A 27,620-nucleotide genomic window follows, 5' to 3' on the forward strand; every position below is an offset into this window, starting at 1 on the left:
TTAACATTCCTCTATACTATTTTTATTTGTTGGATGATTTTGAGGTGCGGGATTTTGCTGCATCATTTCAATTATTTTCAGCATAAAGAAAATGCATATCCAGTAGAAATTGGTGAATAAGTATTCAATAATTTCTATAACTGTAATCATACTGGCCCCACAAAATAGGCCCAGCTGACCACCGACATCTGCTGTAATAAAAATCAACACAGAAATTACGTTGTTTAACAACAAAAAAAACATAAATGCTATTACAATGTAAATTACTTGAAGCTAAAAAGTTCCTCATACCTGATCTTATATGACCATCCATTCATCAAATTACTTTGAAATTTAGTATATACAAAGTAATGATGACAAGTGACAATAATTTACCAGAACTCATCTTAAAAAGTAGAAATTTACTGTAACATTCATTCCTAAATATTTAACTCAAACTTTCAAAGATGTCTAGGTAAATTAACAAAACATCCTAAGTAATTATGAATTCATTTGCATGTGTGAAAAGGAGGGCAGAAAGGACACATCCTGAGGGCACTGCTGGAGAATGCTACTTTACAGAAAGTTAATCTCCAAGCAACCTGAACTGCAAATATCCAAATTTTGCCCCTTCTTAAGAATTTATAATAGTTCAATTAATTAAGACACCCTTTAACCTTCCCCATGGTCCTTAGTCCATGGTTATCCTTATTATATAAACTATATGTAACATAAAGTACCATTTTAACCTTTTTGTTAAAGTTTATAGTTCTGAGGCACTAAATGCATTCACACCATTCACCTCTAAACTATTTTCATTTTCCCCAGATGAGACCCTTTTTGAAAAATAACTCTTTATTCTCTACTCTCACCAGACCCTACCAATGTCCCTTTAGGTACTATTGCCGTAGCCGTTCTTTCTTAAGCACATTATTCATAATTTTCATTGCATTGTTCCATCCATCCTTGGATGGTCCTGCTGTTAAGCATGGCAGTGAAAAATGGTTTCTCTGGGAGCTTTGGAGAAGTCACCACTTGCTCCTCATATAGCTCTCAGCTGCTCATCTGTCTGTAGTGATTGTGCCTGACTGGAATGTCCTCTGTAGACTGTTGCATGGCTTTCCTTAGTAGGTAGCTACTTTGCTAAGGACTCTGCCTGCTGTGACAGGGCCTGATGGGGAAGCAGCTGCCAAGTCAATGTGTGATTTTGTTCACTTAGGTCTTTCCCACTCCTCCCTGGGGTAAAGCGCAGTGTGGAGGTGTGGGATCTGGACAGACCAAAACACTATATAATAGTCATTTGGTGATGGGTGGTCTGAAGGAAAAAAAATGTAATTGTGACCATGGCTATATATGACACATAAACTGTCGCTTTGACCTAACCCTGTGCACTTTAGTTCCAAGTATTTGCTAAGGAGTAAAAATCCACTTAAGTAACTTGCAAGTGATAGGAACTATTTGTTTTCTTCCATTGAAAATTGGATAAGAAAGAATCATAACCCGATGAAAAAAGAAAAAAGAATCAAGAAGCAAGTCAATAAGACTTACCTAATAACTCAGGCACACTCACTGCCTTTTGCTGCTGGGTGATCTTGTAGTTTAAGTCACTATAGTTTATTTCAATGTTCACAAGATTCTGCCTGGGGATGGAAACTGAATTAATATAGCTTTGCACTCTCAGCACAGCTTTTCTCAAATCTGACTCTCTCTCTCTCTATATATATATATGCTGTCCATTTTAGATTCAAGTGGATTTTAATGTTCTCATTAGATGCAGCATGTGTACTCAATGCTAAAGTCAATTAGCATCTGTTTGGAAGGCACTTGAGCATAGTCCTATTTGAAAACAAAAGAATCTCTCAGACCCAGCTAACTCATCCAAACTGTATTCCTAAGAAATTGCCAAAATATCTTAAATGTAAACATTTACTAGCAGAACAAGGTATTTATTTATCAACCCTTGGGTATGGGCTCAAGTTTGATTCAAGTGCTTCTTTTCCCCTTGTTGCTGGAGTGGCCATGAAGCAGTCGTGTTTGTGTCTGGGAGGTCGGGGTTACAGACCTGGGCTTAGCTGGTGAGGAGAGACTGCATAGGACATACACGGAACCAGAGTAGAACCTGGCTTGTGGTGAGTGCTCAGCCAACGTGACCAACACACTCATGCAAAGGCTACGTTTTCCTGACAATTCTAGAATGTCCACATGTGGGCAAACACTATTTTAAAAATGAGTCTTTGCATGCTCTCAGAGGCCCTGTCTTTGTTTGACCCTGAACTCTAAGGGAAATAATATATTCAATTGATTTTGATAATTCAACTTGGTTATCTAATTATTTAATGCATTCTTAGTCAGAGGCTTGGCATTGATCCAACTTATAATACCTCAATTAGCCAATCTTATTTTTAATTTTTTTTATATAGTTGAGAGTAGGGAGTGAGGAAGAGAAGGAGGAAGAGGAAGAAGGGGGAGAAGTTGGAGGAAGAAGAAGGGGAAAGGAGAAGACATGGAGAAGGAAGGGAAGGAATGAAGAGGAGAACAGGGAGGAGGAGGGGAGTGGAGGAGAAGAAGAAGGAGAAAGAAACAGGAGACAGTGTATGGGCATGCCAAGGCCTCTTGCCATTGCAAATGATCTCTGGATCCATGGGCCACCTTGTAAATCAGGCCACCAGGCTTTGTAAGGGAGCACCCCTGTCTGGTGAGCCATCGCCCCAGCACTCCTATATCACTTGAAGTGTCTTCCACATCCACATAGACCTGTGCTACTTTGCAAACCCTACCAGGCTGTTCCCACCCTCACATGAGCGATCTTACTGGGACCCTTACAGCATCTGTCTGGTTGGACGCTTTCTAAGTGCAGGTATTCAACCTCGACAAATACATTCCCTTGGTTCTTCACACAGTAACAAAGTCTATAGCCTTGAAAACAACCATCTCTGATGCTAGCTTCTACAGCTCACTTTTCTGCTATCTTTCCTACCATAGCATCTAGCCTTGTCTGACAGACATGGTGCGCTTATCAGTTTCCTCAACAATGGAAAACTGCTCAACAAGGCATGGTTGTAATCGCTCATACATTGATGTATTGTCACATATATTATATCCCCTGAATATTAACACCATTAAGATTCAGGAAAAATAATATACAACAATGCTCATTATATATTTGTTAAAACAGCAACAATTTGCCGGGAGTGGTGGCACACACCTTTAACATCAGCACTCTGCAGGTCAAGGGAGGAGGATGGCTGGGAGTGTGAGGCCACCCTGAGACTCCATAGTGAGTTCCAGGTCAGGCTGGGCTAGAGTGAGACCCTACCTCAAAACACCAAAGTCAGACAAAACCAAGAAAAAAAAATCCTGTAACAACTTAAAGATTAACTAGTCTGCTGTAAACTAAATACCACATGACTTTTCAGGTGGCAATAACAAATCTTAATTAAAAACAGACGCTATTAGCAATGTTTCCTGGAATAGGATGGTGCTTCTGAACATATCTGAGGAAAGCCAGCTGTAAATCACTCTTCTCATTGTTTACCATTTTGGAAATCAATACTTCCTAATATATTTAATTCAAAATGCACCATTAATAGGTGTACTTAATTCCCATTAGTTTAATGCTAGGTAACAGGAAAATGTACTATATTTAAACAAAACATCAGGGGGGATAGTGATGTTTACAAATAATAAAGCAGTTATCACAGTGAAAGAAGTAATAAAGTTGTCTTGGAAATTCAGAAATTTTAGCAACATTCCACTTGTTTTATTTTCCCCCTCATTGTGCTCTTAATCTGATGTTGTTTAATTTCCAAAGGTCAGTAGTTATGATTATGTGTTAGCATTATCCATCTGTGTTTTCCAGAGAAGATAAATTCCTCTCCTCTCCGACAAAAAAAAAAAAAAATGTGACATGTACATAATTGATCTAGGTCAGTTATTTGTTCAAGAATTTGGGCTCACTGAATCTGTGCCTTGGGATGATAAGAAATGGTTTTATTAATCCAAGAAAGACATGATGGTACATCAAAATCTGAATTTTAAGAGCAAAGGGATAAAAGGGAAAAGTGATTATTTATCACATAACTGACCACCAAGGAAATGCTTCCACAGGATGCAACCTGAGCTCTGCATTATGAGAAATGACTTGGCTTTGATGATACAGAGCTAAGCTGAAGCACCATTGTCTTCCTAATCGAGTCCGTACCTGCTCCATAATGCCCTAGAATGCCAGAGTCCAAGGCTGATTGCTTCCCAAGTTTAGTTTTGCTTCCTGATTAAGTTAGGTATTTCTTCTTTACTTTATTTTATTTTTTTATGTATTTATTAGAGACACAGAGAGAGAGATAATAGGTGAGCCAAGGCATCTAGCCACTACAAATGAACTCCAGATGCATGCAACACCAGGCACATCTGGCTTATATGAGACCTGGAGAATCAAATCTGAGTTCGTAGATTTTGCAGGCAAGTGCCTTGGCTGCTAAGCCATCTCTCCAGCCCAGCATTGCTTCTTTTTTATATTTATCTGCTAAGATTTCTTGGCTTCTGTCCTGATATAGTATAGTTGTCTTTCCTGAAGTATTTTGATCTTTGCAAGTAGTGCATGAACAAGTCTTTTAAATGTTAACTCTTCGCCCTCAATTAAAAAAGTCATTATGATTTTTTTACACACTCTGACTTGTAAATTGTAAGAGACAGCAAGGTGTGGCAGGGAGGGAGGTAACTTGGCACTCAATTATAAGGATTTAGAATTCCACAGTTCCTTAAAGCCAACTTGGTGAACAGAGACCAAATTCCCGGGCAAAATGTCCTTCTGTTATTCACAGTCTTTTTATTTCTTTCAATTAATTTATTTACTTAGAAAGAGAGAGAGAGAGAGAGAGAGAGAGAGAGAGAGAGGAGGAGAGAGAGAGAGAGAGAGAAAGTATGGTCTCACCAGAGCCTCCTGCCACTGTAAAGGAACTCCAAATGCATGCACCACTCTGTGCATCTGGCTTTATGTGGGCACAGGAGAATCAAGCCTGAGCCATTAGACTTTGAAAGCAAGCTTCTTTAAGCCCTGGGAAATCTCTCCAGTCTACTGTATTCAGTCTTTATCAAGCCATTACTTAAGATACGGAAGGCGTCATTCTGCTGTTATAAAACGAGAATAATGATTTCTTTTCCATTTATTTTATATGCTTATTAGAAGACTCAGGTACAAACGTAGGTAAAGGGTTTTTGTTGCTGTTGCTTTGTTTATTTGAGGTAGGGTCTTGCTCTAGCCTAGGCTGACCTGGAATTCACTATCTAGTACCAGGCTGGCTTTGAACTCACAGTAATCCTTTTTCCTCTGCCTCCTGAGTGCGGGGATTAAAGGCATGTGCTACCATGCCAAGCTAAGATTTTCATATTCTAAGCATGAATAATATTAGTCGGAATTATTTTTTCTAGCTGTTGCATAGTGAAGCAGTTACAGTGACCAAATGACTATATTGCACATCATATATTTTATTTTTAAAATTGAATTGAGGTATTGGAAGGCTTGATCTTGTCTAATTTAGAGTTCTTTGTTATTGTCAGTACAATGGCATCAGTCATTGCCCCCTGTGATTGATCCGCATGTCATTTCCTGCGAAGGGAGAAAATTAATGGTAATTGTGAGACTAATCAGGTTACCTGACATATTCTTGGCTTTGATTCAACTTCTTAGAAAGATATTTCAGACCCTTTTGACTTGGAAAAGCAGAGTAAGAAATGGTGGCTGGGTATTCCGTTTCTTCACATGAAACAGGGCAGCTAGAGTTATGCGTTCCCATTGTACATAATCCCTTAAGCTCAATGTGGTCTGAAGTAGAAAGCAGAACCATGTGTTCAGGGAATACGTTATAGGAATGAACACTAAAATTAATAATTTTTCTTATAATGCTAGAAAAAATGGTGAGGAAGTTATATTCTATTTTCTTGTCTTTTAGTTTTTATTCATGTATAGTAATTATATGCAATGGGTTTCATTAGGATATTTTCCTAAAATATATGCACACAATACATTTTGATTATCTTCATTCTCCATCATCCTCTCTTGGCCCTCTATAATAGCCTTATTATTTTTTTACTTTTATCTAGATTATTTATTTTACTCATGAATGAGAGAGAATGAGTGTGCCAGGGCCTCCATCCACTGCAAACAAACTCCAGATGATGGTGCTACCATGTGCATATAGTTTACATGGGATCTGGGGAGTTGAACCTGGGTCCTTAGGCTTCATAGGCAAGTGCCTTCATCTTTAAGCCATCTCTATAGCACAATATATCCTTATTGTTTAAATACATAGTTTTAAGTTGACCATTAATAGAACCAAGAAGACATAATATAAAACACAGTGAAGTATTGAGTCATAGATGTATTAGAAATCCATCCAGTCCCCCGTCGATTCCCATGCATGGCCAGCTATTTGTCCGGGAAGGATGGAAATCCCTAGTGTGGGATGTTATCACTTTGAGTGGAACCTCCAGATGGAACCATGAAAGCCAGTACCTTAAATTGAACTGATCTTTTTAGCCTTGTCTCAGCCATTGTGGTGTGCAATGTGAATCTGTGTTTAGTGTCCCTTATTTCTGTGGGCTTAGTCACATCCTGGGTAGCCACTGATGTTCCCTGTCTCTGTCCTTGTTAGTGCTTTTAGCCTCACCAGCCCAACACTTGCCATCACATTCACATACCCCTGTACACTCAGCACACACACCCCACACAGAGGGTCACACACATGCTCAACCACACATTCTTGCCACCTTGTTTCTCACAGTAATCTTGGAAGCACTGGGCATGTGATTGCTTCCCTGGTACTTCCTGGGGTCCCAATGGATAGTAAATCACAAGAAATATGCAACATAATGTCAATATGTCTGTGTATTTAATTTTGAAACTAAATATCCCTTTTAATGGTCCCTGTGACTTGAAATATCTTACAACCATATAAAAGAAAGTGTTATATCTGTCTGTATTGTGTTAGAGATATTTTCACCATGGGTTAGGGGAAAATAAGCTGTCCTCGAAGGGTAATTAATAGAATAATATTTTAATGAGGTAACATATGACTTCATAAATGTACAATCATATATGTGGATATATGTGCCATAGGATAATGGAATATTTATTTTGTGAGGGGGTTAAGGTAGGTATGTAACAAAAAATATATTTATGTTACCCCAATAAGAAAGTATGTGTGATAATGGTTTCATTTATGTAAAACATTTATATTTGAAATGTCTGCATAATAAACTAAAAGGATGATTTTTAAACAATGAGAGGAATTTTCAGAAGAATTCAGCTTTTTATTCTAGTCTGGAATATTTCTTCATAAAATGCTATGGTTTTTATGCAATAAGAGAAAAAAAGCATGCTCTTCTCATAATACAAAAAGAACAGAGGGGTGCTAGAGAGATGGCTTTAATGGTTAAGGCACTTGCCTTCAAAGCCAAAGGACCCAGGCTCAGTTAACCAGGAATGACATAAACCAGACATACAAAGTGGCACATGCATCTGGAGTTCATTTGCAGCAACAGGAAGCCTTGGTGCACCCATTCTCTCTTTCTTTCTCTCCTCCTCTTTTTCAAAAAAATAAACAAACATAAGAATAAAAACAAATAAAAAAAGAACAGGGCTGGAGAGATTTCTTAGTGGTTAAGGGGATTGCCTGTTAATCTTAAGGACCAGGTTTGATTACTCAGTACCCATGTAAGCCAGATGCACAAGATGGCACATGCATCTGGAGTTCATTTGCAGTGGCTAGAGGATGAGGTGTGACAATTTTCCTTCTCTCTCCATCTGTCTTTTTCTGTCTCTACATCTCAAATAAATAAATAAACAAATAACAACAAAGATTTGCAAACCACATAAAAACTGGAAAGAAAACAGAAACTTTGTTATTATTTTATTGCTCAGTATTATTAACTTGCATGTGTCTTGAAGTTAGGAGTGTTTTGTTTTGTCGTTTATGGTTATATAAGGTAGTGTTAAGAATATTTTAAATTTACTATTTATAGCCTATATTCTTTTTCATTTTGGGCTACCCATATGGTATGATTCATTATCTTTTATAATTAGAATTTTATTATCATAAGTTTAATGTGATTTCAGGAAATAAAAGAAACAAGTCACTTACCAAGAACAGGAGAAACACAGTTGAAATGTTTCTGTAGGTCACATTCTATGCCATTTCCTTAAAACAATAAGCAGAGCATATTAAGGCTTTTCTCTTTTTAAGATACTTTATTTATTTATTTTATAGAGAGAATAAGAGTGAGGAAGAGAGAGAGAGAGAGAATGGGTGTACCAAAGCCTCCAGCCCCTGCAAACAAACTCTAGATGGATGTGCCACTTTGTGCATCTGGCTTTCATGGGTCCTGAGAAACAAACCTGGGTCCTTTGGCTGTGCAGGGAACAGCCTTAAGCAATGCAGTGCAAACTTTTCTCTCTGTCTATTTGGTGTTGGTGATTACCCTCAGGACCTCACATATATGAAGTGTACCCTCTACTACTAACGGTGCCCCTTGTCCCAAGACTTACAGTTGATAAACAAGCAATTTGATGTCCAAAGGACTCTTCCCGTCTACACCCATCTGCCCACACACCCAGCCAGCCAGCCAGCCAGCCAGCCAGCCATCCTATCTTCTTTGGAAGATAAATATGCATATACACGTTCCAGTGAAACTATATGTTGAGATGAAAAATATTGTTTCAATTCTAAGCTTTTCGTTATCATCAGATTTTAATTTGGGGCTGGAGATATTGCCCAGCAGTTAAAGGCACTATTTACAAAGCCTGATGGCCCAGGTTCCATTCCCCAGTACCCATGTAAAGCCAGAGGTACTAAGTGACATATGAGTATGCAGTTCATTTGTAGTAGCTAGAGGCCCTGGTGCACCCATACTCACTCTCTGTCAGCTTCTTGCTCTCTTTCTCTCTCTCCCCCATGAATAAATAAAATATTTTATGAGAGCCACATGCCGAGACATCATGTCCAGAGGAATTCCCTGCCTCCCAAAATAACTTATTGCTGCTCCCCCAATTCATAAGCCAAAACCCACAGGGAATACTTGCAACCCCACTGAGGAAGGTTGACAATGGAATGGGGACAGGGACAAGGGAAAAGGGGGTACCAATAAGTAATATATCTATACAAAATATGTTGTTAATAATAATCAAAGATAGATTTTTAAAAATTAGGGCTGGAGGGATAGCTTAGCTGTTAAGGTGCTTGCCTGTGAAGTCTAAGAACCCATGTTTGACTCTCCAGGTCCCACATAAGCCAGATACAGAAGTTGTTACAAATGCTTAAGGTTACACACAGGGTGGTGCTTACATCTGGAGTTCAATTAGAGTGGCTGGAAGTCCGGCACACCAATTCTCTCCCTCCCTCTCTCTCTCTCTCTCTCTCTCTCTCTCTCTCTCTCTCTCTCTCTGTCTTTTTCATTCTCTCTCATAAAATAAAAAAAAAAAATGGCCATTCTGTGAGGCTTGCCTCAAAAAATTTTAGTGTTTATTCTGTTTTTAATGGTAAAGTGTTTTTAGTTAGAATCTCATTGGATCTAGCTCATCATATTATGATACATGGTTTATTATTTTACTTAGAAAGTGACTTATGCCAGCTGGGAGCACTCCTTTAAACCCAGCACTTGGGAGACAAAAGAAGGAGGATTGCAATGAATTTGAGGTAAACTTGAGACCACATAGTGAATTCCAGCTCATCCTGAGGTAGAGAAAGCCCCTACCTTGAAAAAAAAAAATAAAAAGAAAGAAAACAGAAGAGATAAAAAGAAAATGACTCATGCCTGACCATAAAGATAAAAGGGCCTGCTCCATTTTTCAGGTTAAATATTTATATCTATCCATATATATCAATATAAATATATGTGACATGAATATTACATTGTAATATACATATTATACAATAATATAATGTATAATATAATATTGCTATTCTTAACACATGTAATGTGGTACATTTATATAAGAAATGCCTTTAACACTCATATATTGGTGGCCTGCCATCCTCAGGGCAGAGAGGGGACATATAAGTATTTGTTATGCACCTGATGTCAATCTTGAGACTAAAAATAAAACATATATATATGTGAACTGTTAATCCCAGGGCTGATATTACAAACCCCAGTCTTTGTCTTGCAATGGGATATTTATTTGTCTATTGGTAAAGCATGTGGTTTCTGAGTTTAGCTTCAGTGTATAGTCAGTAATCCTGCAAATAACTAAAGGAGAATATGCTTTTATTGCTGTGGGCATTTGTGGAATCCCTTCTTGGGCACTTAAAGTGAAAGAAAGAAAGAAAGAAAGAAAGAAAGAAAGAAAGAAAGAAAGAAAGAAAGAAAGAAAGAAAGAAAGAAAGGAAGGAAGGAAGGAAGGAAGGAAGGAAGGAAGGAAGAAAGAAAGAAGGAAATAAAGAGGGAGAGAGAAAGGAAGGAAGGAAGGAAGGAAGGAAGAAAAAAGAGAGGGAGAAGGAAGGAAGAAAGGAAAGAAAGAGGAAATAAAAGAAAAAAAATAAGTGAGAGAAGGAAAGAGGTAGGAAGGAATGATGAAGATGGGAAGGAAAACTACCTGGTAATACATGGACTCTTTTTTTTTAAAATTACTTTTTGAAGTAACATTTCTTTCATTATTAAAGCTATTGAAACTTTGAAATCAATTCATATCCAAAAGACAGTTTGGGAGATTGCTTTCTCAAGCTGTCACTGAAGTCACTTTGGGTAGTGCACTTTAGGACTATAAGTCTCAGTGTCTTCATGTGCCAGTAGACTTCGGGTGACACCTGAACATCTACAAACATAAGAAAATAGTCCTGAGAGCATTTCCTATGTCCCAAAATTCACCTATGCATCATACTTCATGTTAACATAGCATCTTCCCTGTTATTGCTCTGAATTCATTAATCCATTTGAACTTTAAAAGAAATAATGGATTTTAAAGCATAAACATTGTGCCACTTGGGCAAAATTAGATTTGTCCCAGGCAACTGTTTTCAGTCCACTTAGAAATAGCAATCCAAGCCAGAGCTAACGAGTTTAGAGTTCGTATCTAAGAGGATCATTCACTACATCCCAGAAAGAAGGAAATAAAGTGTGAGATCCTTGAGAAATATTTTGACATGTAGACTGCATTGGACTGTATGTTGTAGAACGTGTTGTTCAAGGGAGGGGCTAATACTAAAATGTTGTGAATCTTTGGGCAGGAGAGAGAAACTAGAGGCAAAGGAAGAGGAGAGGAGACAGCAGGGAACAGGATAGCTGTGGGAGAGTGGAGAAGGGAGAATGGATAGATTCATAGACGATAGATAGATAATAACTACTATCCATCCATCTATGTATCTATTTATCTATCATCAGCTATCTATCTAACTAATATTAGGCCATAAAGCCAAATGGTATAGGCAAACACTTTCCGCCCTTAATATAGTCCACATGTCTTTATGGACATGCTATGAAAGGGGTGAAGGAAATTTAAATAAAATGCCCTACATGTCTCTAGGCTATGCATTTACATTCTCATGTTATCCTTGTAAGAATTCTTCAAACAGATCGCAATGATTCTTCCTATTTGACAAGAAACACAAAGAAGACCATTGTGGGAAATGACAGATAGAAAAGGTGAAGGTCATGTCTAATTCTTATCCCCCTGCTGAGAAGCCTCCCTCAATGCTACCCTCATCGAACTCTGGTGCTGAAAAAGGCCCCAAAGTGTGTAAAGGAGATTTAAAATTTCCTTCATAATCACAGAGCAAAGAATTTAATTTCCTAACTCTGACATATTTGGGGTCTGAAGGACTATATACACATGACCAAATGTACTCTGAAGTAACAAAATCCTTGATGTTCCATTTTATGTGTTTGAGAGCATCTGCTTTAAACTTTGGAAGTAAGAATTGAGAGTCACGTCTGACAACACATTTTCCATTCCACAACCCTCTGTGATTCTTCTGTGATTTCAAATGTATCAACTGAGTTTGCATTTGGCAAGTGGATCATTTTCAACACAGACTGTCATAAGCGTGGGAAATCATTTAACAACGTGTGATTTCCTACACTGCCAATTAAGTAAACAGAAATGAGTAGGGAGAGCTGTCACTCTTGATTTACCTGGAAGCAGAAAGGGCAGGCATCCACATTGCTTCTCTATGTGACTGGCTTTGCACTCCTTCAAGCAGCCGTAAGTGCTGTAGCTTGGAAAGTTCTGCAACTTCATGTCAGGGCTGCATTCCCCCCATGGGTATTCTTGGTGGACAGTCTGAAGGTAAAATACATAGAGGACTAAATGGTCTCTCCTAAGTGGATCTGCCTGCCTTCTATCAGAGTTAGTGATATGCTTTGATGGCTCTCTCAAAATTCTTTGCTTATTTTAAATAACTACATTTAAAATAAAATTTTGCCTACACTATTAACTTGTCCCTGATGTGAAGTATTTTCTGAAAACTTTGAGGCAAATTGTTAATATTTATTCCACATGTTAGTCAATAGAATCAGTCAGACAGATCATTCAAAGCAATAACTCCTATAAGAAAAAAATCTTGATATAAATGCTATTTCATACTAATCAGGCTACTAAAAACACAGCAGTCAAAATCACAAAAATTATTTATTGAGCACCTATCATTTATGTGTATGTCAGCAAGGAAATGCTTTATATTACTTTACCCACACTCCATAATAACTCTGAGAGGGAAGTATTTATCAACCACTCGCTGAAACTTCAAGCAGGAGAGAGAAATTCAGAAGGCTAGTTGAGGAAATTCCTGACTAGAATATACGTGATCATTCCCGCGGCTCTAATGAAGTTCGAAATTACCTCATGTTTAATAGGCTTCTCAGCTTGCACTTACATTCTGTATGCTAATTCACTGTGCTTTAGTAAATATGTGCCTCCAAAGAAGTGAATCTGAAATGAGACTTTGGGATTTCCAGACTTTGTTTAGAGGCATAGAAGTAAAGAGTTTCTAGGAAAAAAAGGTTATCTGTGTATTGAATGTGGTCACTCACTACCCACTTAATTTTCTCCTACTCTGACTACATTTGGCAACTTCTTACCTTCACTTGGCGGATGGTCACCCTAGCATGCATTCCCACAGGCGAGGACAAGCCCAAGCCATCAAACTGCGGCTCCTTCTTTGGTGAGTGGATAACAAAGATGATTCCCGCGTCAGTAAAACCAAGGGCAGGATTATCAGTGAATTCCTCCTGAAGCAAATACATACACTGCCCAACAATGGAAAGGGAATATATACATTCTACACAAAGTTGTGATTTGGTTGCATTACCTCATGATCTACATGACTTACCTAAAATTAGTTATTTCATATCAGGCTTTTCTATCAGTTTCTTATCAAACGTGAGAATTCAACACCCACCACTGAATCACAAGCTAGGCCTCTACACTTCAGGCTAATTTCCAGCTACCCCTGGCCACTGCTGAAGACATTTCTCTTCATCTAGGTGTCTTGGAGATGCTTCCTATCTGGCTATTCTCTTTGATGTTAGAGAATATTTGCTTCATTTCTTTCTAATTAAGATTCATGGCCTTATTTAACATGCAAATTTCATTTGTGATGACTTACATATTCCCTTTTGAAAGCAATGCTCTTTTTATATAAATCTGTGTCAGGCAAAGATATGTAAGGTTAAGTGTTTGCTGATGTCACAGTTATACATTCAGGCTCTAAGGAGAATGCTGGACTTGAACATATGACTTTTGTTTCAAATGGATACATTTTTATGTAATTCATTTTTGGTTTTTTTTTTTTTTTCCGAGGTAGGGTCTCACTCTGGCTCAGGCTGACCTTGAATTCACTATATAGTCTCAGGATGGCCTCGAACTCTCAGCGATCCTCCTACCTCTGCCTCCCCCCGAGTGCTGGGATTAAAGGCATGCGCCACCATGCCTGGCTATAATTACTTTTAACAAACATTCTTTACATTCCTATACTTCAGAATTCTACTTTTCCAGGTCCTGTTATTACCTGCTAAGAAACACTTACAGGTTAATCTGTGGAAACATGTAGGTGCCATTTACATATACAACATGACTTAAATTTTTGGATTATAATTGCATTATAAAAATATTTTAGAAATTATAATGTGTGAAATTTATTATTTGAAGTAATCCTAAGTCTAGTATCTAAATAACATAAAAATATTCATCAAGGAATGGAGAGATGGCTCAGTAGTTAAGTTGCTTGCCTGCAAAGCCTAATGACCCAGGTTCAATTCCCCAATACCTACATAAAGTCAGATGCACAGTGACATATATATCTGGAGTTTGTTTGCAGCTGCTGGAAGTCCAGGTGTGCCCACTGTCTTTTCTTTCTCTATCTCCCTGTCTGTCTCTTTCTGTCTTCTGTCTCTCAAATATTTGCTGCATGCACTATTAGGACACAAATAAAATTATTTTGTATAGGATATAGGCAGGTGTTGTGTGAGGTGCCTTATCAGAAATATTTTAAATGGAGCCAGTGGCCTCCCTCCTGTGAATGGGGGATAAAGTAATTTGATAGGATGCAAGCTGTAGTTTATTTCCCAACCATTATTAATTGTGTATCTTTGAATACTCAACTTATTATAAGTTTGGAATTTTCATTGACAAAACCTTAATAACCAGGCGAAACACTTCTAAATTAACAATAGAAGTAGTTATGCAAAACAGAACATGAGGATTAACCTGTATCAGGTACCCTTGGAAATAATATTACTTTAAATATTAGGATTCAGAACATTTGCTTCCCAGGTTCAAAAACACCTTCTGTGACCAATTGCAAATATCAACAACAAAACAAAAATGGACAAACAAAAACTTGGCAGGATATATTCATTTCTGTAGTATCCTTAGCATAGGAATTATCTTCCATCCTCTTCAGATATTGATTCCAGGACTCATCAGTATAAGATTGAGTTCATTTCTAAACTGTATTGCCTTACTATGATGAAAATCTGACTACAATTCTTTTCTTATGTGTGTGTGTTTATGTGTTGTGTGTGTGACAGGCATGCATGTATGTGTATTTGCCCACATTTCAGGGCTAGTTGACAAACCTGTGTGATAATTCTTAGGTATGTTGTCCATCTCTTGGTGAGACATGAATTCACATCAATCTAGACTTCACCAATTAGAGTAGACTGCTGGCCAGAGCACCACAGGAATCCTCTCTCTGCTTCCTCGATCCCGATACTTTGGTGTGCACCACCACACCTAGCATCTTTATGTGTACCTCTTGGGGTTTGAATTCAGGTCCCTATGCCTGTGAAGCAGGCACTTTGCTAATGAAGATGGACCAACATATATTTCTGAAATTTCAGTCATCTTAAATTAGATATATGTGCTGCAACTTAAAATATTCTTATTCTGTAGCATGAGCAGTTTGTGGTATAATGATAATAGAAGCAAAAAGGAAAACTAAAAATGATAAAGCTTGGAGAAATTTCACAGTGGTTAGAGATATGCTAGCTTGCAAATCCTGGTGACCAAAGTTTGAATCCCCAATACCCAACTAAAGGTGGATGCCCAGAGTGGGACGTGAATCTGCAGTAGGAGGCCCTAGAGTACTCACCCTGCCTCTCTCTCACACCTTGAACATAAATAAATAAATAAAAATATTTGTATAAAAAGAAAAACTAAAAATTATTTAGTTTATATCTTATAAAGTTTCTTTTAAAATTCCTAAATCAGATGTAAACTAGCATCTATGGGACACTAGGCAAAATTGACAAACATTGAAATAATGCTGGATGCTGATTGACATGGTAAAGTAATCTTATTGAAATATTCAAGCCCATACACCTTCTTGTCCCTTTTGGATCCAGCTCAGAATGAAAATAATCTGGTACCTGATTGACATTGAAGAGCAGGTATAAACCTCTTCCAGAGACACTCACTTTTTTCTTTGCTTGCATATTTTCACCATGATTAAAAGTAAAGCAATTTCCATATTCAGTGAAGACATGTCTAAAATCCTTTAATACAAAAAATGAAACAAAACACTCTCTGTTGATTATTATATTTTCATGTCTTGAAACTTTAAGCTATTCTAATTTTTTAAGACCACAAATGTTTAAACAAGAATACTTATGATAGAAAGAATTAATAGTCAAGTGATTTACATATGTATTCAACAATAGTTTTGTGAACTGAAAATCCCAGAAAAAAAGCCACACCTTTGATAAGTATCCCACAAGGCTAATTGATTGGTTAGAAGTTCCATGGTGGTGGAAAGCAAGAATGTTGCAAGTCCAGAGCCAAATTTACCTTTGGCTTTCTTTAGTTTCATAAATAGCCATTTATTGTCCACCTCTGTGTTTGGCCTAATATCCTTTTAATAATGAAATAAAATCCCTTTGGGAATTTGAAAATAGACTCCTTAGCTTTCACTAAGTGAAAGACTAAGAATGTTATCAAACGATGTTGAAAGACTATAGCAGACTTTCCACCAATTTAATAAATACCTTGTCTTAAAACTTTTCATATTTTGTTACTGTCAAACTTCATAAGACTGTTACCATTTTGAAACATAGTATTTGGAATAACGTGAGTCTACTCCTATGCAGTGGCCACTCAGACTTGGGAGCACAATAAACTCTCATTCACATTGAGTGAAGATTTGTGTTTTGTGTCAGTAGTTTGGGGCACCCAATGTAGGTCCACAAGAATGGTCTACTTCCATTGGGGACATCACCCAGATGAGCACCAGATATCAGCATGTTCCCCTTGTGCCTGACCACTAAGCATTGACTCCTGAGGTAGATGTTGGTGAGTTCTTTCTGGAACTTAATCCTCTTTATTTGGTCCATGAAGCATTGCTTTAGTCTATGTTTGGTGTGAGCATCCTATTAGTTTTCATACCTATTTTTATTTTCTGAGAATTTAGTTCTAAGTATTCTTTTTTTCTTTTTCAGTGTATGCAGTTTATGAGTTTCAGTTTAATTTCATTTTTCTTTCCTTTCAAAACATTCAGTTTGTTAATTTAATGGCATTCAGCCTTTTTTTCCTTGCCTCCCCCCCAGTATCTCAAGGAAGAAAAAGTATTTGGAGAAAAAGTAACTTTGGGTACTTCTGTGATTTTATGTTAAATAATTATGTTCATTCAATATATAAATATCTGGAAAATGGGGAAATCTAATCAAAGATAACTTAACTTTATGCTTCCTTTGACAATTGCTTTTTCATTGTGTTAAACTATGGGTCCCAGGCAATCAACTGTAAATCATTAATGGGAAGCCTGGTTTAATACATTTTTTTGTAAAGAATGTTAAAGAACAATAGGAAATTTATTTTTAAGAGAAAGAATTTAGACTATAAATTAGTGCTTTCCTAAAGTAAAGAATTGTTCCAAAATTGACAGATAAATGTGGACAATATTAGATGGCTAAAGTGTCTTACAAAAGGTTGTTAAAAGTTACAACTTAAAAAAAGTTGAAATTCTGGGCATGGTGGCACGTGCCTTAATCCCAGCACTCAGGAAGCAGAGGTAGAAGGATCACCAAGTGTTCGAGGCCACCCTGAGACTACACAGTAAATTCCAGCTCAGCCGGAACTAGAGTAAGACCATACCTCAAGAAACAAAAACAATAACAACAACAACAACAAAAAAAAAAGTTGAAATGGTGCTTGGGAGATGTCTAGGTGGATAAAGTGTTTGCTTAACAAATATGAGCACCTGAGATTGGATTCCCAGAATCCATGTTAAGCTGGATGATGCAGCATGAGCATCTGTAATCTCTTGGTGACTATGGCGAGGAGAGAGGCAGAGACAGGAGAAACTGACCAAACCTCGCAGGTCAGCTAACTGGCAAATGCAATAGTGAACATTGAGAAACCCTGCTTCAAATAAAGGGGAAAGACCAGGACCAAATACAACATCTGAACTCATTCTATGCCGTTCATACTCACCATAGCATATGATTGCACACATACGTGTATACCAACACACACACACACAGACACACACAAAGGGAGAGAGAGAGAATGGATATAACTACGTTATCCCTTATTAGCTATTATTAACTTCTCTGAAATCTGAATCATGATGGCTAGTAGACTTGGTATCCTAGGTGTTTTTATTTAATGGGTTTGTGATCTATTGATGTATCTTAAAAACTGCTTTCCTACCCACTCAACCTCATTTCTACAGTTTTTATAGCATCGTAGGACATAAAACAGTTTCTGACCAACATAGACACAAAATGTGATGTATTTCTAGAAATCCATCCACACCTATTTAAACATTCTACAAGACTAGTACTCTGATTAGAATGTCTGTGATGAAAAGTTGCAGGTCCATAGCCAATTTATCTCGGGCTGTCTTTTTTTCAGTATTATTTATTTAATTACTTACTTATTTATGAAAGAGAGAGAGAGAGAGGCAGATGGAATGAGAGAAAATGGGCACACAAGGGTCTCTAGCCACTCTAAACTAACTCCAGATACATGTATCACCTTGTACATCTGGCTTATGAGGTTAAGGGAATCAAACCTGGGTCCTTATGTTTTCAGGCAAGTGCCTTAATAGCTAAGCCATCTATCCAGCCCAATGGGCTATCTTTAGTCATGTAAATACTCATGTCTGTTTACATCTATGTTTGACCTAATATCCTTGTCAGTATCATATAAAATCCTGTCTGAAATGTATGAACAGATCACTTAGCTTCCTCCAAACCGTCTAAGAATATTATTAGTGGTTTAGTTATCTCCTCCTCTGTATACAGATACCAAAAAAGACATTGCCTAAGGAAGAAAAAAGTTTATTCTGGCATGCAGATTCAAGGGGAAATAATCCATCATGGTGCAGAAGACACGGCAACAGGAATGCAAAGCTGGCTGGTCACTTTGCATCCAGTCAGAAAGCCAAAGAGGAATAGGAAAGCAAGCTGGGCTATAAAAACTCCAGGCCCACCCTCCAGTGACCCACTTTCTCCAACAAGCTTGCCAACTCCTAAAGGTTCCACAACCTTCCCAGCCGATGCTAAGTGTTCAAATATATGAACCTAAGGGGAGTAATTTACACTCAGACTATAGCAGAGAGGATCTGACATTGACCTGAGAGATCTCCCCACTCTGCTGTAACCTGCCTACCTGATGTTTCCACCAATGTGTTTGAAAAGATACTTGGTTTATAATTTCATGTCACTACTATAAAAACTTCATTAAACTTTCAACACACTGGAATTTAGTACTTGGGGTAACCTGAATCTGTGTACCTGGCCACACTCACTAAATATTTGGCTTCATAATAAATTATCTCTTAATTCTCACATAGGTTGAGAGCTTTATTTTCATTTAATGTGCATTTGGGTCTATATTCATGTGATTCCTTCAGTGAAATCTTTGCATACATAATTTAGTATGGTTTTACAACATTTAACAATAACTTGTCTTAGTGTTTACTAAACATGTTTTTAGTCAGTGGTAAACTACTTCAACATCCTTTGTTTGAGGAGTTATTTCCTCCATCCATTTGTTCACCTTAGGAGAGGCACATTCTTTTCTAACTTCTTTTTAAAAATTACTTATTTGTGCGTGCATGTGTGTGTGTGTGTGTGTGTGTGTGTGTGGTTTGATGTGTGTGGCTGGGGAACTGAACTCAGGCCACAGACTTTGCAAACAAGCACTTTTAAACACTGAGCCATCTCCCCATCTGACCTTACCTAAGCTCTTGAATGAACACATTTGACTCATGTATTCTACATCTCCTGATAATGTAAAGCTGTAGCTGGTCATCAGAAAAACATGAAGTATAATATTTCCATAAACTTAGATTGATATATTAATGGAATAAAATTTATATTAACGTGAAACCACGTACAATTAGAATTAGCCTCAGGACCTTAATTAATATTTGGAGAAATATGAAATCATTACCGTTGGGCCACATGGCTTTCCAAAGAACTCACAGTCCAACAAGGTGTTGCCATTGAGATAAAAACCATTGTTCTTGACAAACTCCGTGATGCTGAAGTTTTGTTGATTTGCAACAAAGTGAAAAGCTTCTGAAGAGCTGGTGGAATTCTCACTGGTTTCCTGAAGGTGGAGCACCTTGGAGACCATATCCCATAAGAAAAATATAATGCCAAATTTTGCTACTGCATGTGTTTGGAATCTGTTGGCAGGAATAAAGACAATGGTTAGTCTGATGATATTTGTAATTTTCTAGAAGACAGAGACCAAATATCTGGCTGTCAGCTTCTCCTTATTTTTTACCCTCTCCTTCATTCACACATATTCTAACAAAACTGGATTTCTTGAAGGTTGTTGACACATTATGACATTTGTCATATATTGCAGAGTGTCATTTACTTGAAATTCTGCCCACTCCCCTCCCTAGCTCGCTCTCTCTCTCTCTCTCTCTCTCTCTCTCTCTCTCTCTCTCTCTCACACACACACACACACACACACACACTTGCTATTGTCCAATCGTAATGTATGCTTATGACCTAATTCTTGCCTCACTCAGTGGTGCATAAGTATGATCAAAGTCCTGCGGAAGCTGAGGCAGGCACATCAGGAGGAATAAGGCAGCCTAGGCTAGTTAGTGAGATACTGTCTCAAATTACCAAGAGCTCACCATGTAGGTCACTGGTAAAGTGCTTATCTATTGTATCCGAAACCTATAGCTCCATTTCTGGCATTGAGGAGGAAAGAAAGGAAGAAGAAAAAAGGAAGGAAATGAAGAAGAAGGAGAAGAAGAAAGGAAGGAAGAAAGATAAAGAAAGGAAGAAAGAGAAAGAAACAAGGAAAGAATCAAAGAAAGAAGAAATGGAAGGAAGGAAGGAAGGAAGGAAGAAAAGAAGGGAGAAAAAGAGAGGCCTCAAATGTTCTGTCCTTATAATCTGCTTATCATCAGGGGAAATTAAAAAAAAAGAAAACCTAGAGTGTTCTAGGGGACATGAACAAGAGAGTTTTGACTCTCCAACTTTGCTTTTCTTAAGAGGAAACCTTCATCCTTTAAGGCTGAAAATGAAGAAATATTTTCAGTGTCCTTGGACACAGGCTCTAACCTAAAAACGGGAGTCACAAGGAGGAAAGGTAACCGTAACTTATAAACCACACTCATCCGGAATTCATCCTCTACACCATGGAGCAGGAAAGAGGATGACTGGCAGTCTGCATCTCTCAAGGCCCACTGTGGCCCCTTGGTAGAAGATGAGAGAAGGGAAGCCCTGTGTCCTTGGACACTTCCTTCTCCAGAGTGATGTCTGTTATGCTGAGACAGAAAGGGTAGAACAGAAAGAAGTTGGAGGTTCAGGTTTATGGAAGCTCACTGTTGGGGGTAACACTTAGTAGATAATGCTGCATACACATACTTTGATTTACTGTATTCGCTTAGAACAATTAACAAATACTTTAAATAGTTGCTTTATGCAAAGAATTGTTTTTTCACCAGTTATTTTACTTTCTCTTGGAACAGAGAATGTGTAACTTTTCATTTCATCCTTCTGTTGGTGTATACAATTTCTTTCAATCAAGTATACATGCCAGGAATCTTTGCTTTTCTGAGAATGCATTTTGTTTTTCTTTTGGTTTTTTGAGGTAGGGTCTCACTCTGGTCCAGGCTGACCTGTAATTAACTCTGTAGTCTCAGGGCGGCCTCGAACTCTCGGCAATCCTCCTACCTCTGCCTCCCGAGTGCTGGGAGTAAAGGCATGCGCCACCACAGCCAACTGAGAATTCATATTTTTAAAAATATTCTGAGCTAGGGCTGGAGAGTTGGCTTCACAGTTAAGGTGCTCACTAGCGAAGCCTAAGGTCCCAGGTTTTATTTCCCGGTACCCACCTAAACCAGATGCACAAACAAGATGGCACATGCATCTCTAATTTGTTCTCAGTGGCTGGAGGCCCTGGCGAGCTCATTCTGACTTTCTTTCTCCCTCTCCATCTCAAATAAATAAATAAAATATTACAAAATATCCTGAGCAAATGATTGTTGAACACCTCACTTCTTGTGAGATGGTGGGTTGATCTTCACTTTCCGAGATCTTCTTAGATAGCTTCAAATGTTGAGCTACAAGTGGTCCCACAAACCTCTTGGAATGTGTACAGTACATTCAGTGACTGTTTTAGAATTGTGTCAGAAATAAAACAAAGTGGATTACTTTAACGGGTTTTATGTAACAGTGAATATATTACTCTTAGAAAAATTGAACCTAGCAAGGCCTGATGGTGCACACTTTAATGCCAGCCCTAGGGAGGCAAAGGTAGAAGGATTGCCGTGAGCCCACGTCCAGCCTGGGACCACACAGTGAGTGGGAAGTCAGCCTAGGCTAGGGTGAAACCCTACCTCAGACTTCTTTACCCCGCCCCCCAAAAAAGAAACTGAAAAGTCTAAATGAGCAGCCTGTGGTCAAATAGATGATAAGTGCTGTGTCCCCGTCCCAGGCCAAACCCCTCTACTCTATGAGTCCTTTCAAACTTTCCCATAGGTAACGATAGGGCTTTGTTTGTGAGACCATATGGGGGCAAAATGCTATAATCACTGCAGACAGCGTACAGTCAGGCCAGGGCTGCTGTCTGCAGCGAGTCTAAGTTAAGATCTCAAGAGAAACAAACAGAGCATTTCATAAAGTAATGCTCTGCAAAACTGAGGCCTGTGAGGTCATTGTGGACACGCACCCTTGGAGCTCCAGCTGGCCCTGCCTCCACTGTTTTACATTCCGTATAAATATCACAAAATTTCTATGTGCTTGCTCATCAGCTCCTACTTTCCTTTCTTTCTCATTTCCATCCGGAAACCTCTAGTCATGCTTCAAAAAATCCCATATATGGACTGGGAGTTTGTTCTATAAGCTTGCAGTGTGAGGGCATATGCCTATATTTATCTTGGAATAATTACCATGTTTCAATATGATTGTTTGTGTTTCTGTTTTTATATGACAGAGAGAGAGAAAAGAGAGAGAGAGAGAGAGAATTAAATTAGCAGGGCCTCCATCCACTGCAGTCAACTCCAGATGTGTACACCACCTTGTGAGTATGAAGGAGTTTTGCTCCACACAAAAGGTTTATGTGGGGGATCCATGAAACCAGATGCACAAGGAGGAACATGCGTCTGGAGTTTGTTTGCAGTGGCTAGAGGCCCTGATGCACCCAGTCTGTCTATCGGACTCTCTCTCTCTCTCTCTCTCTCTCTCTCTCTCTCAAATAAATAAATAAATATTTTTTTTAAGGTTTACATGGGTTTTAGGGAGTCAAATATGGGTCCTTAGGCTTCACAGGCAAATACCTTAGCCACTAAGCCATCTCTCCAGCCCTGTTTCTCTTTCCTTCTTCTAGCTGACAGACTTTTATAATCTCACCATCCAGATTCTTTTCATTTTTAAATATTTTATTTTCATTTACTTATTTGACAAAGAAAAAGAGGTGGGGGGAGAGAGAATGGGCATGTCAGGGCCTCTAGCCACTGGAAACAAACTCCAGACTCATTCACCATATTAATGAACCTGGGCTTTATACACAAGTGTCTTAACTGCTTAGCCTTCCTGCAGTCCACAGTCCAGATTTTCACATCCATTTGACCATAGAGTTTGATAGTTACCTAGTATATAGGTAATGAAGAATGAAGAAAAAGGGCAGGAAGGAAAATAAAAGAAAATACAAATTAGCAAGTATTTTTACTTTTACAAATTTGTGCTTTTCAATGCAACTTGATATTTTCATTGCTTTAACATATATTAAAAATGGCAGGATGGGAAGATTTCTCAGTTGTTTCAGGAACTTGCTTGCACAATCTGCCTAACTGGGTTTGATTCTACAGTAATACAAAGCCAGACACTCAAAGTGGCCCCTGTGGGTAGAGTTCCTCTGTAACAATAAAACTCCCTGCATATATATATATATATATATATATATATATATATATATATATATATGCATAAGATGATTTTATAATCATCTAAGTAAATTTATGCTAGAAACATAAAATAATAACGATTCAAACAGTATTTTTCTTACCTGTTCAAGTTACAAAATGTGACTGCTGGGAACTCAATCTTTTCAACATACTGAACCTCAACAGATGTTGTGGTTGGCCACGTGAAATAGTTGAGCAGACGACTGTAGACCTGCCACACGAGGAGAAACACAGATCCCAGCACCACCAAAAGCCAGATCAGCTTGCGAGCCCTGCTGCGGTTCCGGACAACGTTGTGAACCCCATGAAAGGACGTGGAGATGGCAAAGTCGTAATCAAACTTCTTCCGGTCAGTTGCAGACGGTAGTGGCTTCTTCAGAAGATAAAGCTTGATCTTTGCTAAGAGTCCTGATTTCCATAAATTAGAGAAAATATCATGAGTGCTGACACCTCAATGCTATCTGTAAATGAACACAACTCACAAATGGGTTAACAGGTATGTGGCATTCATGAAGGTCAAGGGTTAATTGGGAATCAGATTATTCATTCAGAGATAACAAGTCCTGGCTAGGTGAATAGAGCGAGAATTTGATTACACTTGGAGAAGGACTATTGTCAAGGGAAAGATATTAGTGATGTCACATTTGTATGTTAATTCAAATTCAACCAACGTTGAATGAGCTGACATGACAGGTAATAATTTTAAAAAAACCACTAATTTCTAAATTACTTTTCTTCACAAAATGTTAGTCTTTCATGAGTCCTAAGTAAGGTCAGCTCCTTAGTTAATATTTGTCCTATAATGTTGTGACTCATGGTGATGTAACTTGCATGTATCATATACTTTGGTACACAGTTTTTGAGTTTTTCTGTTGGTTATTGTGGTGGTCTGATTCAGGTGTCCTGCATAAACTTAGGTGTTCTGAATGCTAGGTTCCCAGCTGATGGAGATTTGGGAATTGACAGCTCCTGGAGGCCATGTCTTGTTGGGGGCAGGCTTATGGGTGCTATAGCTCGTTTCCCCAAGCCAGTGTTTGGCACATTCTCCTGTTGCTATGGTCCACCTGATGCTGGCCAGGGGGTGATGTCCACCCTCTGCTCATGCCATCATTTTACCCTGCCATTGTGGAGCTTCCCCTTGAGCTTGTAAACCAACATAAACCTCTTTTTCCCACAAGCTGCTTTTGGTTGAATGACTTTTAGCAGCAATGCAAACTTGACTGCAACAGTTAGTGAGAATTTTAAAGTTAATATTATCAGCTAAGTAGCCTATCACCTCCTCTTTAGCAAATGAATGAATGTCTTTGAAAGTATCAATAATCAATTAAATCATGATTATTGCTACTGACTGCTAGACTAAGTGAGAGTTGCTGACATGTCTTTGGCAACCTATAAAGAAGTCGTCCAGAATTTTCCTTTGATTTACGTTGTTTCAATTTGCCAGAAGGCAATATAAAGAGTCTCTTTGCTGAGGTAAGAGGATGAGATGCTTCTGTCTGTCATGGGAGCCTTTTGCTTTCAGCTCAGGCCTCATTTTTTTGCAGCCTGGTCACCTTCTCCTGCCTCTTCAGCCAAGTGGCAGTAACCATATGGGCCACATGGTGTTTTCTATTAAATGAATAATTCATGGAGGAGGTTCAACCCATTATTGAGACCATGACAAGTATTCAACAATGTAGATATTCTTAGTCTTATGGTAACTTAATAATGTGTAGTACATAGCTAAATATTCAGGATTTTGGAAAACAATTTACAATTCTCATTTGAGAACTGAGTTCTTTAGAACTGGGTGATTCCTTAGTCTGTCAAGTGCTTGCATTGCATTCATGGGAATTGAATTTCATCTCCAGTGCCTACATTAAAAAAAAGAAAGCTGGGTGTGGGGGTTTGTGCTTTCCATCCCATAGCCAGGGAGGTGTACACACACAGATCCCAGGACTTGCTGGACAGATGGTATTGTCAAACTAGTGAGCACTGAGTTAAAGACTGTCTCAGAAAGATAGGTGATTCCCCAGGAATGACACCAAAGTTTGTCCTCTGGCCTCCACATGCATGTACACACATACACATATAATACACACATACATACACGCAGAATGAACAAAGAAATGAATTTTCATAATCTCATAAGTGCTTTTGATAATATTAGTTAACATTAGTACCATTTTCTAGAATTCAAGAATTATTACTTATGTCAACTATCCAGTATTAATTTACTCCAAAAAGCTTCTATAATCTGCTTATCATTAAATTAGTAGGTAATGCTATGTTATTCTCCAATAAATTATTTATATTTTGATTCAGTAATGGGATATATAATTATGTTTAAAGTATATTTATTAACATATTTTAAGATTTTCTCATATACAGTATTGAACAAATAAAAACTATATTATTATTTTAAAGATACCACAAACTATGAACCAATGTTTGTATTATTATTATTTGCTTAAAATTGTGCTACAACATCACAATAAAAGACACACAATGTTCTTTTTGTTATCAAGTCAGGCAACATAGAAAGTAACCTACAAAGCTGCAGGATTAAATCAGAGGCATGAAAGAAGGTAGTTATTAATAATTACAAAATAAATGTAACTATAATCTATTTTTATCATTGAGTCATTACTTTCAAACACTTGTGAATGATGTGCTTTGATGATTTACAAGCCAGTCACTATAAGGGGATACAAACCACTGGTGGCGAAGAATAATCTAGTGACCAGTATCTGGCCAAGCAAAGTGTATCTGGCTGTAAACTTTACCATGAAAAAAATGTTTCAAGTTTACATTCACAAATCAGTTCACATACCAACCCTTACTCAAGCATTTGCAACTCTTTTCTAGAGATTTTTATACTTTTGGTTGGGGGGCACTCAAATCTTTTAATGCTATTTTTCATCTGTAGTTAACAACGCAAAATAAAACAATGATTCTGTACATAAAGGACAAGTTGTGACATGAGGACACCATGTACTATACAAGAAAAAGCTATTTTAAAGTGTATGCTTTGGTAGCATTTTCTTTGGTAATTTTTTTTAAAGTAATATTCTGGATGAACAAAGATGAGGCAAGGCAATGAATGCCCATCAAGAAGGGTCAGAATTAGCCAGGTGTGGTGGCACACGCCTTTAATCCTAGTACTCCAGAGGGAGAGGTGGGAGGATCACCCTGAGTTCAAGGCCACCCTGAGGCTACATAGTTAATTCCAGGTCAGCCTGGGCTAGAGTGAGACCCTACCTCAAAAAAAAAAAAAAAAAAAAAAAAAAAAACTAAAAATTTAAAGGGTCAGAATTGTCTTAAAAACTTGCCCACCAGCTGAAAAAGAAGAGACATCATACTTTCCTGAAAAAGCCTACATTCACCATGTAACTATGGTGAGTGGCGTTGACACTGGATGCTGATTTGAATAAAAAATACAGTGAGGAATATTCATCACAGATCATTGCATCTTAAAAGAAAAAATGACAGCACATGCTAGGCAGCAACAAGCAAACAAAATCCAGATTCTTACATATAATCATATTTTCTAACAATTTTTGTATAAATTATTATTTAACCAAGTAAAAGGTATCATTCCTTTATAAACACATATCATTTGCTTTATTTCCAAATAATACTTGAAATCACACTTTCAAAAAGAATTAAAGATAATCCTCCATTTCCTCTGCTTACTTCTGGCCTCCAGGAAGGAAGTTTGCAAGTGTTCAGATGATTTTGCTAGATTCACCTACCTTTCTCTGCATATACTTTTGATTTCTCAATCTTCTCCAT

General features: G+C 37.9%; 1 protein-coding gene across 1 annotated transcript; it reads right to left on the reverse strand.

The window, feature by feature from the left end:
* On the reverse strand, positions 1-27,620 carry Asic5 (acid sensing ion channel subunit family member 5). The gene is made up of 10 exons (XM_004655885.2): positions 27,581-27,620; positions 23,948-24,254; positions 19,865-20,102; positions 15,838-15,963; positions 13,048-13,197; positions 12,103-12,250; positions 8,118-8,174; positions 5,632-5,800; positions 1,528-1,619; positions 1-191 (listed from the first exon to the last, which is right to left on the reverse strand). Exons 1-10 carry the CDS (start codon positions 27,618-27,620, stop codon positions 1-3), a joined length of 1,518 nt encoding a protein of 505 aa, XP_004655942.2.

This window comes from Jaculus jaculus, chromosome 12 (assembly GCF_020740685.1).
Source record: "Jaculus jaculus isolate mJacJac1 chromosome 12, mJacJac1.mat.Y.cur, whole genome shotgun sequence".
In the NCBI taxonomy this organism is placed as follows: domain Eukaryota; kingdom Metazoa; phylum Chordata; class Mammalia; order Rodentia; family Dipodidae; genus Jaculus; species Jaculus jaculus.

Coding starts and splice junctions, on each gene's coding strand:
- Asic5 (XM_004655885.2), bottom strand. CDS start 27,620: ATGGAGAAGATTGAGAAATCAAAAGTATATGCAGAGAAAG. Junction 5,801..8,117: donor CTGTGTTTCTCCTGTTCTTG/GTAAGTGACTTG, acceptor TTTCTACTTCAG/ACCACATTGAGCTTAAGGGA. Junction 1,620..5,631: donor CAAAGCCAAGAATATGTCAG/GTAACCTGATTA, acceptor TTCCATCCCCAG/GCAGAATCTTGTGAACATTG.